This window comes from Lycorma delicatula, chromosome 2, assembly GCF_047948215.1.
Source record: "Lycorma delicatula isolate Av1 chromosome 2, ASM4794821v1, whole genome shotgun sequence".
NCBI lineage: Eukaryota > Metazoa > Arthropoda > Insecta > Hemiptera > Fulgoridae > Lycorma > Lycorma delicatula.
In genome coordinates this window covers 110,525,230-110,543,009 of record NC_134456.1, presented here as the reverse complement: position 1 = coordinate 110,543,009, position 17,780 = coordinate 110,525,230, and the positions used below count along the sequence as shown (strand labels likewise).

Here is a 17,780-nt window from a genome sequence, read left to right as displayed (position 1 = left end):
ATGAAAGCACTTCTAAAAAAAATTGTTAATGTTGCTACTACTTTTGACCAAATTTTGTGTGGTAGTTAGTATTTGTTCAGTTAACTTAATTATACAGAGTGAACATAAATTCAGTGCATTTTTGGGTTAATAAAAAATTAAAAAAGTGATGCAACACGCGTTGATTTATTTTTAAACATCAGTATAGGGTAGTATAGTTATTGATGACTTTGGATGAACATGTTGGTGCAATGCAATGACAGGGGGGATTGTTAGTTGAGTAATGGCTGTTGTACAGGAGAAAGTAATGTGCGTACTATGATTTCATGAAGGTGGATCTCTTATTTATTACTGTTGTGATAGTACAGCTGTGATTCTGCTGATAAAAACTCTATTAAACGTTGGTATCAGCATTTTAAGGAAACGGGAATAGTACACAAAAAAGATGCTGGCAGACTTCTTGTCTCTGAGTAAGTTTTCCACAACTAGTAAAAAAAAGCTTTTCAGTGAAGCCTGGATAAAACAACTTGTCATGTGAATTTAGAACTGGGAATATTGCAATTGACATTCATGAAGGTTGTTCTACATATTTGCCTAAAACTTCATACATACAAAATTCAGTTGGTGCAAGCAATTTAAAATTACGAAAACCACTTCGTTACGGTTTGGTGTGGACATTCTTGATAAAATGAACAAATATAATGTGTTTTTAGCAAAAGTAATCCCTGACAACTACCTTCTATGTTTCTGGTCATGTTAAATTTCTTAATTTTCAGATTTGGGGTGGTGAGAACCCTCGTGTCATTCGAAAAACACAACATGATAGCCTGAAAAATAAGTTTGTTGTGTGTTGCCTTCTTGTGATTGGACCATTGTTCTTCGCCGAACCAACAGTTACTAGCACTAGTTATCTATACATATTACAGGGGTACCATACATATTGCAGTACCACAAATTGAACATCGGCGACCCAATGTTTACTTCCAAAAAGATGGTGTACTAACACACTGGGGTTTACATGTTACGGACTAGTACATGAACACTTTCCTCAACGTTGGATTGGTTGTGATGAACCAATTCCTTGGCCACCTCGATTCCTTTCTTTAGGTGGTTTTTTTCTTTAGGAATCATTCAATTCCTTTCTTTAGGTGGTTTGCCAAACAAAGGTGTACACAACGAAGGTTGTCAACATTAATGAACTAAAAAGAAGAATTGAAGATGTAATTAATGGAATAACTCCAGAATTTTTTGTAGTATGTAGCGTGAAATTGAATATTGTCTAAATTTTGTACATGCCATAAAAAGTGCTCATGTGGAACTTAATTGAAGTTAATAAGTGTTGTAACAAAACTGAAATATCTTGTTCAACAATAAAATATGCATATAAGTACATTACGTTGTTATTTTGTTGTTCTCTCCTAAAATTAGTTGAATAATTTATGATCATCCTATATTGTTTAGATGCAAAAATAGATATTGTTTGAAAAGTGTGTGGATTTTTGAAGATATAAGTCTATTGTGTTACATTTATTTTTAGAAATTTGCTAAATAAGAACACAAAATTTAATTATATTTATTGTGTTATCTACGTGATAATACAAGTATGATAACAGCTGTGATAAGATATATTATTTATTGTATGTGTAGTAAAGTGATTATTTATGTGCTTCTTATTTTAAATTTTTTAAATCTATTTGTAACATTTATTTGTTTTCTAATTTTATATGTACAATTAAGCAATTAGCCAATATAATAAAACTTTATGACAATTTTCTAAAATGAATATGCGTTGTTTTTTTCATATGATGATTATTTATTAACAGGGTACTTTAGCTAATAAATTTGTTTCTGTATATTTAAAAAAAAAAATTAACTCAAAATGATCTATTATATTAGTTTTTCTTTTATGAATTTATAAGTTTTTCTAATTTTTCTATACATGCATATTTACAGCATGCACTGGTAGAGACAGAGGCAGAGAAAATTAGAGTTTCTGTTGTGAGTACAGTGCAACATATGCGCAAATTGATGGAAGAAATGAGCGAAGCTGTTCACAGGCTGGGTTAGTGTCTTTAAATTTAACTAATTTCATAAATTTGCTTTTATACAATTTTACTGCACTGTTAGTTGGTGCTGAAATTTATTAGCTGTAGTGATGATGAGTTCTTACATTTTATCAATGACAATTATTGTGTGGTGTGAAATCACAGTTTGTTGTTTATTCTGTATTATGAATGATAAAACTTATTTTCTGTATTTTTAAAAGATAAAGTAAAAATGGTCATGTTTAATATCTTAGTAAATATTAAAAAAAACTAAAAAAAAAAAAAAAATATAAAATACAATTTATAATATTTACGCAGCTTCCAGGTTTTCGTGTTTGTACAGATTCTTAACAAACATGTAGTCTGAATTTCATTAAGTTAATAAATGCTTCCTATGTATACAATTTTAAAGTTCGTATCAGCATTTTTAAAAATAATTTAAATTTTAAGAGGTCATAATGTGAAATTTGGTTTTTGCATGTAGTTACTGGTAGTGACAAGGTTATTACACAAAGTGAAAATAACTACTCCTAGCTTTGAAATTTCCATATTTTTTGTCTTATTAATAAAGAATTTTTTTCTCTCTTTTTTTTGGAAAAACGCAAGTGATTTGTGTTTTCTATTTTCTTCATTTTTAAAACGTAAATAAAATAGTAATGAAAGTGAATTGCTGTTATAAATACTTTGTTTCATTGTGAATTGAAAAAGCATACAGATAGAAAACCAGTCAAGTTATTATGTTTCGCTGTTTCTTTGCCAGAAGGTGTTATTGTAAATTCTGAAAGATAAAATTGTAATTAAATTCTTTGGAAGGTAATATCCCTTAAAAAAAAGAACTGTTATCAGTTATAACAAGATTTTTTTTTCTACTATTTAGTAGCTATGTAAGAATCACAAGTGTATGTAACATGTAGTATTACATGTACTATCACAAGTGTGGTTTTGTAAAATTTCTGAATCATTTACATCTGTATTTTTACATTTTTCTTTTAAACTTCCACATTAAATTAAATTAATTTAGTATGCAGTATAAGTGTCAATACTGAGTGCAATGTGGAAGTCCTTCCTGTTTCAAACATGTAACTGAAATCATTACTGGTGGTTTATAAAAAAAAGCAAAAATTCTTGGATGACATTGCATGCTTTTTTTAACAAGGAATTTGTGCCATCTGTTAAGAATTATTTATGCTTTTAGAAGCTGGAAGAAAAAGCTTTACTTCTCAGTAATTGTCCACCACATTTGCCATCAGACTTATTAAAAATGAAAACATTGTAAATTTAGCAATTTTTATCTAAAAATACAATTTCATTAATCCAGCCATTAGTTGAAGGAATTATTTGAATAGTGTACTATCCACAAGAGTTAATAACAGCTATTGTATTTCTACCAATGAAAATGATCAAGAATATTCTACATATATTAGTCTAGAATTGCTGGTTAGTAATCTAGAAGAACGGGTTCAAGAAAGCAGTTATATTCCCATGATGTACGATACGATGACATGAGTGATGATAAAGTTGTACATTCTGTTAATGCACATGGGTATGATTTGCCGAGATGAAGAAAGTGTGAATGTATATCAGGGCTCATTACAGTTAACACACTCAAGATAAGTGAAGTTCTGAAAGATTTAAATCAATGATGTGGCTAGAAAAACAAAAACCGATTGTGATCCTCTTCATTCGTTAACGCTTGCAGAGTATTAAATTGTACATAAATAAGAAAAGAAAAATGGACTCCAACTATAAATAAAAATAACTTCATACTTTTTAAAATAATTGTCTTAAATTTAAATGTTAAATTATATACGTTAAGATATATTGTATTAATGTAGTAATTTGTTTTAATAAAGTAGTGCTATATATTATTTTATAGTATTTTGAATTCAAATTAGTTACTTCAGCAAGCTATATTCAATTAGGTTGTAAAGGAAAGTGTTGAAAAGTTTGTATAATTACCATAGTTTACTGTTAAGTACTGTATAATGCACACTCAGTACTGTATTTTTATTTATGTCAATTTTATTTTATCCTATAATATTCTCTTTTTTATCTTAAATATTTGGTAATATTTTAATTGTTTACAATATTAACTTGGCATTTGTTTTTTTTTTTTAATCACTTAATCTTGAAAATAACATAGGTAGTCTATAATGCAGGTATAACATTTGTCTCTGGATGGTCACGTTATAGTATTAACTATATGGTCATACTGTATTAAATTATATAAATAACAGAAAAGTTAAAATTAATGCAGTTGGAAAATTACCATTTTCTTATTTTGTATGAAAAATGAAAGTATACATAAAAATCCAGATCAAGAAAGAGATTAATTTTAATAAAAGAGTTACTTAACAATAAGGTTATAAATAAATAAATTGTAATTCAAGTAAAATTAATATTGATAAACCTTTGCTAAATGCGAAATTGTTTTGGATTTAAACACTAAACACTAAACACTATTTGCATGTGGAAGGAGTAATTCTGGAGAAGTAACACACTCTCAGAATTATAATATGTTAAAGACAGTCAGATTCGTAAAGACATTTTAATAATTTATAATGAATAATTTCTGAAAATGGTACAATAATTAAAAAAACCTAAACATGTTCCATAAAATTGTACAAAATTAACTAAAATCAAAAAACAATACTATAAATCTCTTGACACCAATTCTAAAAAAGTGATCATAAGCTAAAACTAAATGTTTGCATTGCCAAAAAAAAGTTATCTTGGTTTAAATACTATGATAAATGTCAATAGTCTCTTAAAAAATTACATATAATAAAAATTAATAATGAATAAATAATAATTGAATCGCTAAGATATATTTTCCTCTCAATATTGTATTCAACATTTTTTACATTATATTTTCATTATTCTGTACGTTTTGGTATTATTATGTTTGCAACATTTTTGTCTTAGTAGAGTTCTTTTTACTTATGTTTTTAGCATATGTTGTGTGCCTCATGTTTTAAGATTAAATGTCTAAATGATCCCCTGCCTTCTGAAATAATTATAACCAAATTAAATTGCATCAATAACCCACATTCAGATGTCGTTGCTTAAAATTTCATAAAGATTGATATTTGCTAAAATAACTGATGAAAAACACAAAAAAAATTTGGCTTACTATCCCCTTTAATGAAATTGCCTACATATAATTAACTGAAGTGATAACTTATATAATGGAATCAAATAACTTGTACAGGAATCTGACTAGAGACCCCAAAATGACAAAGAATTTTTGCTTCTATCCCATTTTAGGGGTTTGAATAAGACCAATCATCATAAAAAAATATCTAAGGAATTATGTGAAAAATTAACCCTTTGAGTAAAATTTTGAAATAAGACCCATAAGGTTTCAATCTACAAATTGTTCGTTTCCAAATTTGTCCATTAAGTCTGAAGATATAAAGCAAAGTGTAAGCTGACATATATAGATACATATAACCTTCTGGAATTTTTAATGTTAAAACTGTATTTTTTAGTTAGAGGATCATGAAATGTCAAGATTAAAAATCTCAACAGTTACTAGAAAATAAAAATAATAGCTAAAATGAAGAATATAAACATTGGACCACAGCTTTACATCTAATATTGTTTTTTTTTTCATGTTAGTTTTAATTTATACTTTTTAATTGTTTATTTTGTGTTTGATATTTGTTTTATAATATTCATTTTTGTAATAGATATTAAGACTTATTCCTTTTTTGGTACAATATATTTATGTTTTTCTTCATTGTGAAAAAAAGACCTTGAAAAAATTATTCAAGCTTTGAAGGTGTGGATTGGGTTTGTAGCAACATTTTCATGTATATTGTTACTATACTGAATGAAGGAGTTAAATAAAACATGAATATTAGTTCTTTATCTCCACCAGCAGTAGATGTCTCGTTGGTATTTCTTAAAATTAGTTTTTTGTAAATGTATACATTTCATCTTGAAGTACCTACTTCAAAAGTGATAGTTCTTCTTGTGCAAACAATTTGATTATTATGTAAATTGCTATTCTTTGCATCATTAGTATTTGAAATAAATTCTGCTTCATGTCTGATTTCTTTTGGATGAACTTGATCCATTTTATTTTAAACATTTGTATATCTAATTTGGTTATTTGTTTTTTAAAATTTAAGATGAAAGTTGTTAATGATTGCTTTCTTTAAACTACTGGAGGTGGCAGTAAAGAGATGTTAATTATAATCAATAGAAATGTTTAAATAAACATTATTCATGAGTCCTGAAATTACTGGTATAATGTTAGCTGCCCAACCTTATTAAAACATACAAAAGAAATATCAAGATAAGGAAACTAATAAATTATTTTTAATTATACTGGGTAAAAGTAAAAGTCTTCATAGCAAATACAATGTTTAAGATATTTACTTACAAATTAGTCAGAAAGTACATAGTATTTGGTTTTTTTAGACATGTACACAAGTGTAAAACTTCTTGTAATTTTTATAAATTTTTGAATAATAACCAATAGCTGAAAAGTATACCGTGTAACTGATAAGGGAACCAATGTTCTCTTTGTTCTTTTAAAATTGATTATATTTTCTTGGCAAAAAATATTAATATAAATAATACTCCTGAATTATGTTTTTGATATTTTGTTGTTTGTAAAATATCTTATTCAAACAAGATACACCACCTTCATAAGCATTACTAATAATCTTACATTTTTGATCATTTGTTTTTATGAAGAATGAATAATTTCCATTAATAAACACAATTAGTTTATCTTTAAATACTTGAAAACGAATGTTACTCATAAAAACATAAACATAAGTAAAGGAAAAATTGGGCTCTATCTAAACAATGTTGCCTTATTGATGAAACTATCAATTTAAATCTAACAGTACGCTTGAACAATATAACTCAATGCCAGTGGAATCAGCTGGCATTGTTCCATTTGGCATTGTTATATTGTTAACTGTTGTGGTTATTAGGGTTTATGTTTTCTAAATTTTTAGTTATTTATTTATTGTTTTTGTTTGATGTCATTTTGGAATTTTGTATGGACTGATGGTGCAGGATCCCTTGAAAGTTTACTTTTGGTATTAGTTTTTTAGGTTCTGTTACTGTATTTGGTGGCTATTTTATTATTTTATTTTTATATGTGGGTGGCTAGCTCTTAATTCATCATTTACAATTTCCTGTTTTGTTTATTATTTTTAGAACAAGTTGCAATTGGTTTAGAGGGAAGGGGACAGGATGGTAGTGGTGAGTCACATCCTAGTACGGGTCAGGTTGCGCATGCTAAAGTTGAAGCTTATTTTGCGCAGTTAAGAGAAACCCTTTTAATACAAGAGGCAGCTGCTAGGAATGCTGTAGATACACATGTGAGAGAGAGATTAGCTGCTGTTCGACAACTACAAGAGGATTTGGTTACTTCACTGTCACAGGTGAGATTTCTGTGGTTTTTTATCCTTGTGAATTTATAATACAAAAAGATAAGTATCACACTCTGTTGTTCACCATTTTCAAGCTTACTTTGTGTATCCCATTTTAACAAAATTAGTTTGAATAGCAGTTCTAATTTTATAAAAAATGTCGATATTTAAAGTTTGATCCATTTCAGGTATAAAATTAAGTACAATTTATCCCTTTACTTTGTGTGATACACACACTTATGTTTCTTACGCACACATGCACACACACACCGAGAGAGAAAGAGTAAAAAATTGTTATTTCAGTAGGTGATTTATCTTTATCCAAAATTCAAGCCATTTAAAATTATTGGATTCTGTTTCCCATTTTCATTTTTTGTATTATATTTTGGATCTAATGTGTAAGTATTAGTAAAATGTTGAGAATAGAGGATATTTATATGAGATTTTATAGTAATGTACCTTGTTTAGGAATTGAAAATGTATTTGTTTTTAGGTAGCGGTTATGTGTGTTCACTGTGAATCAACAATCCAGCAAGATGATGCACGGTTATTAGCTGCATCACATGAAATAAAGGAAGCATTAGAGTGTCTTGAAAAACAGCAACAGCAGTTTTCAGAGTTGAGTCCTGAGCAGCTACAACCGGATGCTAGCATTCCTATTACATTTACCAAAGTAAGTTTCAGGTGAAATTAAAATATTAGTCATTTTTAGTATTGAGCATCCTAAATGTATAGATATCTCAATTTTGTAGGCTAATTGTCCCTACAGTCTCACAATTCTGCCTTGTTTAGGTTTCACAAAACCTGATAGTTAAAAAATTTAAAAAAAAATTAGACAGTAAGTCGTGTGCAGTTTAAGATTCAAAGCTTCTGTGTAAATAAATAAATAATCTGTTACTGTGTTTTAAAATTAAAGCAGTTTTTCTCTAATTCAGCAATAACATTACCTAGGAAGATACCACTTCTACAATCCCAAATTTAGATTGGAGATTTTCTTTTCTGCAGTTTGAATTTTTTGCTGCATATTAACAACCAATACTGCTGTCATGCATGCATGTATTATGAAAAACCACAATGGTGTTACGTTGGTGCATCAAATGTATGAGAAATCTATGAATTTCTTGTGTCCAATCACAAATGACAACTTCATGATGGACTGCCTTATTTTGACCATATAATTTGATATCTTTAATATGTCTTTGCTTATTGTAAACAAAAGTCAAATCAACTAGCATCACTTGTAATTTTTATGTTTGATCTGATCATGTTTGCTTCTGATAATGTAGTTTTTCTGAATTTAACAGGATAATCGTGTTCATATTGGCCCCAAAATTGAGATGCGTGTTGTAGTGCTTGGACTTGATGGTGCTGGAAAGACTAGCATATTGTTTAAATTGAAGCAAAATGAATTTATGGCTGTAATACCAACTATTGGGTGAGTAAACTTATTGTGTAGTATAATTTTTATGAACTATGTTAAAAATATTTATAATTAATTGATATACATTTTTTAAACATTATTACCTCCCTATAGGTATTCTTGACATTACCAGATGAAGTGTGGTTTCATGTGGGAGGGTATATTAAATCACAAAATACACAACTGTGGTTGACAAATAACCCTGTGAATTATATGAAGCGAAAATTGGACTCTGGGTCTGTACGAGTAGAATGTGCATTGTGGTTCCAATTTTTTTTTAAGTACATTAAATAGTGATCACTATTGTGCTGTTTTAACAAACTTCATTAGTCAGTTAACAGAAGTAGAAATCAATCACAGTTGGTTCTGACAAGATGGCACTACAGTGCACACAACTAACTGGTCAATGATTTTTTACAAAATATCTTTGGTGAATGAATCATTTCGAGGGGTTTGTGGTCTGCAAAATTGCCTGATCTGACTCCCCCAAATTACTTTCTATGGAGGCAGTGAAGCAAGCAGTGTATCGCAACAAACCACGCATGAGACATTCCAATACATCAGCTGGCTAGTGTTTAAAAACAAATTGAAACGTGTGTAGTGTTGTATTGATGTTGGAGGAAATCATTTTCAACCCCGTTTATAAACTATTCCAGTTATGTAATATCCATTTCTATGAAATAAAAATACAAATTAATAATTAAGAAAGTTTCTTCATTACATTTCCATAATTCCAGTGCACAGCAACTTCGTGAACGCATTGTATATTTAAATTCTATTAAAATAAATCACTTAGTACAGAATATTGAAATATTCTGTAGTGTAGAGAAATAATGTGAATCTTAAAAAAGAATAAAATTTCAGTGAAATAAATTATAATATTAATTTCTAAAATCAGATTGATAATATAATTTTTATTATATTTTTTAATGCTGAGCACATTCAAGAGTATCTTCATCATCAGCAGATTATATTTATAAAAAGTAAACTTAGAAAAATGAACAAACAAAAAAGAATTAAAAAACTATATAAAGTCAAAATTAAAATAAGGATTAAAGACAATTTTTATAGAGTTCTGTTAGTTTATTTTAATTTACATTTTTTGTTGATATAAATGTGCTTAGGTTATAAAAAACACTGGCTGTTTGAAAACAAGTTATTCATAAGAAAAGAAAAGGCAAGAAACCTGCATCTTTTATAAAAATAAAAAGAATAAATGCAGATAAACTTATAGTAGTAGAGAGAGACTGTTTTATAAGTTACGAGTTTCACTAAGGCTTTCTGGAATGAAGTTATATGAATTTTTTTCCCTCCAAAATTTTCAAAAAATTTCTTGAATATTCATTTAAAAATATTTTTAATATTCGAATGAGGCTGTGTATCATTGCACTATAAAAATCAAAAAATTAACAATGATGATGATAAAAACGAAAAACATCTTCAGATTAATTTCTGTTTAAAAAAATCTTAAAATTCAAATTTTATGGAAAAACTTACAGTGGGGTGACCTAGAATATAATAACTTCCTCTATCAAATAAAAATAAAAAAAAAATCATTATAATTGGACCATTTCGTTATGAGTAACGCTAGAACATATGTAAAAAAGTCTTTTCCTATTTGATATCAATTAAAAATACTCATAAAACAATATTGTTCATTACTTTGAGTTAAACATTTTGTCAGATTATTAAGAACTGTTTTTGCCCTTGTTAATCAAAATAAACATTTCTGTATTAATTCTAGAAAGACTAACACCACAGCCAGTCAATTTTATTTTGCAGTTTGTGTGTTTTATATAACCTCTGGCAGTTTTAATGGATACAAAACATAATATCTAGTGTACACCCAAAAGCTGATTCTCTTAATTTGAAAATTAAGAAATAATAAAAGATATTAACTGCTTCATTAACAAAGTCCTGTTTCTACTTACAGCAACAGGAAAAACATTTATCTAGGAAAAGAAATTGAAAATTGTAAATGAGATTACAGAAAACTAATAATAATTTTTTAACTTTTGACATATACAAGATTTTCAGTTTGCAAATTGTTCAATTTTCAATTAATATGCATAACATTTCTGAAATAATAGAAAATGTTTTATCTTTTAGCTATTCTGATCCTGTTGATTTCTTATAAAACTGCTTCTATCTTATTATTTCCACTATTTCTTTGTATATGTAATTTGAAGAGAACCCAATCACAAAATTTCCAACAAAATTAACATCTAACTTACTTGAATTTTACGCACTTCAAGCGTTAATAATTGTAACAAATTATTCAACCTCACTTATGGAAATCTTTCACGCATTAGTGTTGCTTAGCAGCTTGCTCTTGAGAACATTTTTATTAGTCCTTAATTATAGTGTCATTTATCATAAAGATTGCTAGACAGTTACTAATCCTTTCCTTTGCTTTCTGCATTTTACTGAAAGATGTAGGACTAGTGAGCTTTCTGTTGAAGAATGTTTTAAGCACCAAGTCTTCCTATCAGAAGAGGTAGCTTCAAGGTCTAATGTTTTTTTACTGCCCTTGTTTTGAGGATATTGTTTTAATAGTCAAAACTGATCCTTTGGAGATTCTTTTTTCAAATCCAGGACATACTTGGCATTTATCTTTTACTATAAAACTCATTTATCATAAGCAGCAATAATTGGATGTTAGTCTGTGGTTGTTAAAAGAAACCCTTTTGAACAGTTAAATTAGTCTCTTATAAGTTAGTTCAAAAAATGAAAAAAAGGCAATGGCATAGCTGTTGGTTTTAGGAGTTTTACTAGATTTAAAGGCTATTAATATTTTTTTCTATATTTTCATAAAAAAATATTGGCAGTATTAATTATTGTATTCCGTGTATTAAGAAAGTTTTACCCATTTTTATTATCTAGCTTACTATTTTTCATAAGCATAGAGTTGTATTATTTTTAGCTATCATGTTTAATTAATTTTTTCAAACCTTTTTGGAGTAATTAAAAAACATTTTTTTTTTCAGTTTGATTACTTGTATACATTTATTTCAAATTAGAATGAAATAAAAATGCTTGTCAAGGTTTTTGTTTTATTTCATAAAATTTTATCAATTAATTTCTAATCAAGGTATTTTTCTGTTAATGTTTATTAAAATTGAGAACCTTGATTTCTCAGTCAAATTCAAGTTTCTAATCTGAGTCAATAAATTATAAACTAACAAAATCTGTCTTGAAAATCACCCAGATTATATAATTTAGTAAGATCATAACATTTTTTAATGGTTAATGTAATAATAAGTAGTTTTATATGTTTTTAGATTCAATGTGGAATCAGTCGATTACAAAACAGTCAGATTCAATATTTGGGATATTGGTGGCCAACCAAAACTTAGGCCACTTTGGAAACATTATTACCTTAATACACAGGTAAGCTTTACTTCACCTGTAAATTTGTGAAATATGTTTTGTGCTCATGTAGTAATGACTTTCGTTTCTTAATTTGTTTGCATGATTTTATAATTGTGTATTATTGTTATTATATTAATGTTTAATAATATTATATGTGGTGTGAAATTTTAATTCCCAGAATGCACTTCTAAATAGCATAAGTTTATAAATGTATATTGCTATAGTTACCTCAGAATATTTCTGAGATTATCTGAAACTACAGTTAACCCTGTAAAAGTTACTTTTTCTTCTCTATCTTCAGATATTTTTATTACCTTTACTTTGATAATTGCCCATAAATTGATTTTATTTAATATTATTTTCTTCAGAATTATACTGAATTATTAATATTTTGCAAATGTTTTTCAAGATCCATTTTCCAAATTAACCTAAAGATCTATTTCTCCAAATTAATTTTTGATTGTGTAGATCTGTGTGATCTCTTAAGTCAACATAAAAATTACATTCTACATGAATTAACAGGATTTAAATAATTCATACTCTTTAAATACATCATAAACAACAAAGATCTTTCCAAGCAAATTTCATAACTAGTGTCACATCCAGCAGTACGATAATACTCTGCTTTCCAGTGGCAATCTCTGAAAAAGTTTGATTGAAGTAAAAGCTCAGACTCTGATGAAGCTTTTATATAACTTTCACTATAAAAAAAGTGTAATGTAATCAAATTAAAAAGATTTCTACATTTTTATACATGTTTGTATTGGACAACAAATTCAAACTATTTTTATCTTAATTGATGTAAAATTTTCCTTTTACGTAAACAGATAAACAAATAGCCTTACAGGTTTACACATTGCTTATACTGTTTCTGCAATGTAATTTATTTATGTCACTGTTCATTTAATTAATATTATCTAATAGTTATAAAGAATAATTCATTAACACTTTACTAAAATACCAGCAGTAGTCCTAAGTTAAGCGTTTATCATTTTTGGATTTATGATACTGCTTTATTTCAAGTATAAACTAGCTCTGCTTACGATAATAATCCTACCTATGTTTGACTAATAATAAAAAATAGAATGCAGATATATGTACATTAAAACATTTTTAATTATGGTACATTGTTAATAACATATGATTTTAATTTCTGTTCTATTTGTACTTAATACAGGCAGTGGTATTTGTGATAGATTCCAGTGATAAGGAAAGACTCCCCGAAGCTCTAAGTGAACTGTCCAAACTGATGTCTGAAAAAGAACTAAAAGATGCTGCTTTTCTTATATTAGCCAATAAACAGGTAATTAAAATATACACATGTATGTATGTATGTATTTGTATATATATATATATATATATATATACACACACACAAATACACAAACACACACATATATCTTTTTTCCTTCCTAGCAACTAGAACATATATTTATTAAGCTTGTGAACAGTTGAATAAGTATATGGTTTATAAACATATAAAATTATTTTTTAAGAATAACTGCAGAAATTTTTTTATTAGAGTCAAAATGTTTTCAGCTATGCATGCATACTCTTTCAGCAATTGTTACATTACATCATTAAGAATATATATTACCATATATATATATATCACCATATCTATTAGATCATTAAGAATTTACATCAATTTATGATGTATATGGCAACTTTTATTAGATTTTATAGATATCAAAACACACTTTTGCCAAATTTGTTTTCTTCCATAACCAGATTATATTGTATTGTTAATACAGATGATTCCAAATTGCATGGTAATCTCTCAGAAAATGATTCTATAGTCAAAAATAAGAAAAAAAATTCATATAAACATAGGTCAGAAAATGGTTCGTTAATGAGTTTCAGCTTGTGAAATATTTATTCCTGCTTTCTGCTTCCTCTGTAAAATTAAACCATATTAAAATTCTTGCGGTATAGGGAAATTTGGATGCCTCCTTACGGTTTTTGATCTAAGAGATTGAATAAAAGTAGTTCTAGACGTCCGTCTCACAAGGTTTTGCCAGAAAATACCCTTTTTTAAGTTTGGAATAAAATAACTTGTTAATTTACCAATAAACAAATAAAAATTTCTAGTTAACTTAATAGAGAATTTAATTCTGAGAAAATTGATGTAAATAACGTCTATTAAAATTAAACACAAATTTGAGAAGTTCATCTTTAATTAGAAACAAAACACAAAAAATCGGATCGCAAAAGTGAATGAACAATTTTCATCAATGTTTGAACAAAATAATATAAATGAAAACAAATAGAATTCTTATCAATAACAGAAAAAAATGAATAAAAAATAATTTAAAAATTATATACTTTTTGGTTTTTTCCTAAAAATTATTAAATATCAAAATGGGTACTTGATAAAGCTACAAATATTTCTTCATGCAGTTGCTCAAAACATGATTTGATGACAAAACATGAGAACACATAATATCAAGGGATAACTAATCATGAACACACATTTGGTGATATTGATAATGATTTCAACCATGAAGAGATTAATGTTATTATTAAACACATGTTTAAATTTAACTTGCCAACCTTAAATAAAAATAAAATTATCAAAAACAAAATAATTTATTTAAAATTGATAACAGAATAGTAAAAATAAAGTAAGAAATAATTTCATTAATGTAATTGATAGTATTAAAAATAATAAAAGCTTGGATATCAATAATAAAGATTGTAATAAAAACTATAATATTTACAGAAATATAAAAATTATAGTAAAATTAGACAAGATTAACATTCCGGTTATCATTAATAATATTGTATATATAGATAAAACAACAAATTTATAAAGACAATAAATCTATAGAAATAAGAATCCCACTACTAAAATCAAAAAAAGAAATAACTGATAACAAAAAAAGTAAATACTTAATCAAGGATGAATATACCAAAATATATTTTAAAATAACTAATACTACTGCTCCAATATTAAAAGCACTACCTAAAATCCATAAAGACAACATGCCCATAAGACCCCCGTTATAAATTATGTTAATTTTCCTGCATATCAGTTGAACTTGAGAATAAATACAGTTTAAAGAATAGCTATGAATTAATAAATATGATCTATGATTAAACATAAATAACCAAATTTATAACATTGGATATAAAAGATATGTACTCAAACATAGACACTAAAAAACCATAAGTATAATTAATAATACTCTAAATGAATTAAAAATAAATAAAAAAATAATTTATGCAATAACAAATCTATTAGAATTATGTATTAAATACAACTATTTTAAATTTAATAATAAATATTATATACAAGAAAAGGGTCTAAGTATGGGATCTCCTCTTTTCGCTATTTTAGCAGATATCTTTATGAATGAACTAGAAAACACCCTTATATCTAATTTAATATAATTAATAAGTATCAAATTATTTTATATAAAAGGTATGTGGATGACATCTTGATAATATATAACCAACAATTTAACAATGAAAAAAATACAATAATTTAAAGAAATGAATTCGCTATATAATAATATTAAATTCACTTTAAACAGAGAAAATAATAACAGCATTGATTATGTGGACATGAAATTTAACAAAATTTTTATCACTAATAAAATTGATGTAGACATTTATAGAAAGCCAACCAAACAGAAGACTATAATATTTTAAATCTTAAAAATCTTGGGGTAAAAATATGGCAACCTTTAATTCATTAATTTATAGTGTTAAAATACTTAAAATATAATCATATAAAATTAAATAATGAAATAAATAATATTAAATATATAGTATTAAATAGTGGATATGATAGTAATAAATAAATTATACACCAGAATAAATAAATAAAGTACGCATAATGACAGAATAAAGCTAATGAATAATAATAATAAATGAGTACACTAAAATCGAATACAATGTAAATTATAATAAATTTAATAAAATTAAAAAAAATTAAAAACAGCATATACAACAAATATTAAAAAATTAAGACCCTTTTATAATAATAAATCAAAATAATAATTATGATTTAGAAAAACAAGGAGTGTATAGTCTTAATTGCGAAAACTGTGGCTTAAACTATATTGGAATGACAAATCGTTCATTTGCCATAAGAATTAAAGAATATATTAATTGTATTATTAAAAAAAAAATAAAGAAAAATTTAATTTTGCTAAACATATTTTAGAAACTACTTAATTATAACCCTAATGAATACATTAAGATATTAGAATACAATAATAATTATTATAAAACCAGTATGTTAGAAAAATTTTATATATATATATGAATAATAGTAAATGAATGATAATTATTATAAAACCAGTATGTTAGAAAAATTTTATATATATATATGAATAATAGTAAATGAATGAACGAACAAATCAGATTCGATAATGATATCCTATATATAAACAAATTATATAATAATTATTATTTTATAATAGCTTATTGATGTACAAACTATTTTTATTTTTATTTCTTGACAATAGACTGTTATGAACATAACAATTTTTAATTTTAATATAATTATACATTTGAATTTTGAATTAATATCTAATAAGAAATTCCTGATGATGGAGTAATGGCTTCGACAGTACTTGGAAATATATAAAATATATAAAGTGGAACTTTAATTATACAATTGTATTAATACCAATGGTGTCAAATGATTAGTAAATAAATCTAAATAATATAATTATTAATAAAATAAAATACATCAGTTTTCACATAGATTATGTCTTGGTGATTTAAAAACAGATAAATTCACCAATCTCTCTGTTTAATTAATTTATCTTTAATTTATGTTAATGAAAATAAAATTATCATTTCTCTTTAAAATGCATTTAAGACATTCATTAATATATTGTTATGTTGTTTTATTTAGGATGTACCAGGTTGTGAGACCATAGAAAGTATAACTCAGCATTTAGCATTGTACAAGCTATGCTGTGGTCACAGCTGGCATATACAGTCATCTGATGCACAGTCTGGTGCGGGGCTACATGATGGTCTTGACTGGTTATCTCAGCAGCTATTAGCTTCTGGTTTATCTGATGTTAACTGAAATATGAATTAATCATTTTTATTACCATTATCATCACTGAAATTCTATAAACTCTTATTTTTATTTTATTGTATATTTTTAAAATATATATCGTTAAGTGTTTGATTTGTTTAATAAATGTGGTTTTAATAAGCGGTGTAGTTTGAGTTTTCACTTCTATGGTGCTTTTACTTTTTCATGTTGTCAACATTTACTGTTACACATTTCTTCTAACAAGAACCAGTTTTCATTCTGTCATTGAAGAATGTTGCTAGTCTTTCCTTGATCAACTACTTCACTGTGTTCTTCACTTTATCATTTGTGGTGAAATGAATATTTCTGTTTTAATTGTGGAAAGAAATGAAAATTGCAGGTGGAAAATCTGTTAAGAATGGATGTAGTGGATTCTTTTCAACTTCACAAGACCCATGGTGATGCATTATCATGTTATAGAATTATCAACTCTGTATTGTTGAACACTACACACACATCTAAGGCAGTGGTTCCCAAGTTTTTCTGAGTCACGGTGCACTTTCTCA

General features: G+C 26.5%; 1 protein-coding gene across 1 annotated transcript in view; it reads left to right on the top strand.

The window, feature by feature from the left end:
• LOC142319119 (E3 ubiquitin-protein ligase TRIM23-like) overlaps positions 1-17,395 on the top strand; it is a 57,911-nt gene extending 40,516 nt beyond the window's left edge. Inside the window, exons 5-11 of the mRNA XM_075356047.1 lie at positions 1,933-2,041; positions 7,206-7,432; positions 7,914-8,093; positions 8,725-8,855; positions 12,122-12,230; positions 13,390-13,515; positions 17,083-17,395. Coding sequence (XP_075212162.1) covers positions 1,933-2,041; positions 7,206-7,432; positions 7,914-8,093; positions 8,725-8,855; positions 12,122-12,230; positions 13,390-13,515; positions 17,083-17,262 — 1,062 coding nt within the window. The 3' untranslated portion in view covers positions 17,263-17,395. The remainder of the gene's footprint in view (positions 1-1,932; positions 2,042-7,205; positions 7,433-7,913; positions 8,094-8,724; positions 8,856-12,121; positions 12,231-13,389; positions 13,516-17,082) is intronic.
• Positions 17,396-17,780: the final 385 nt, after the last annotated feature.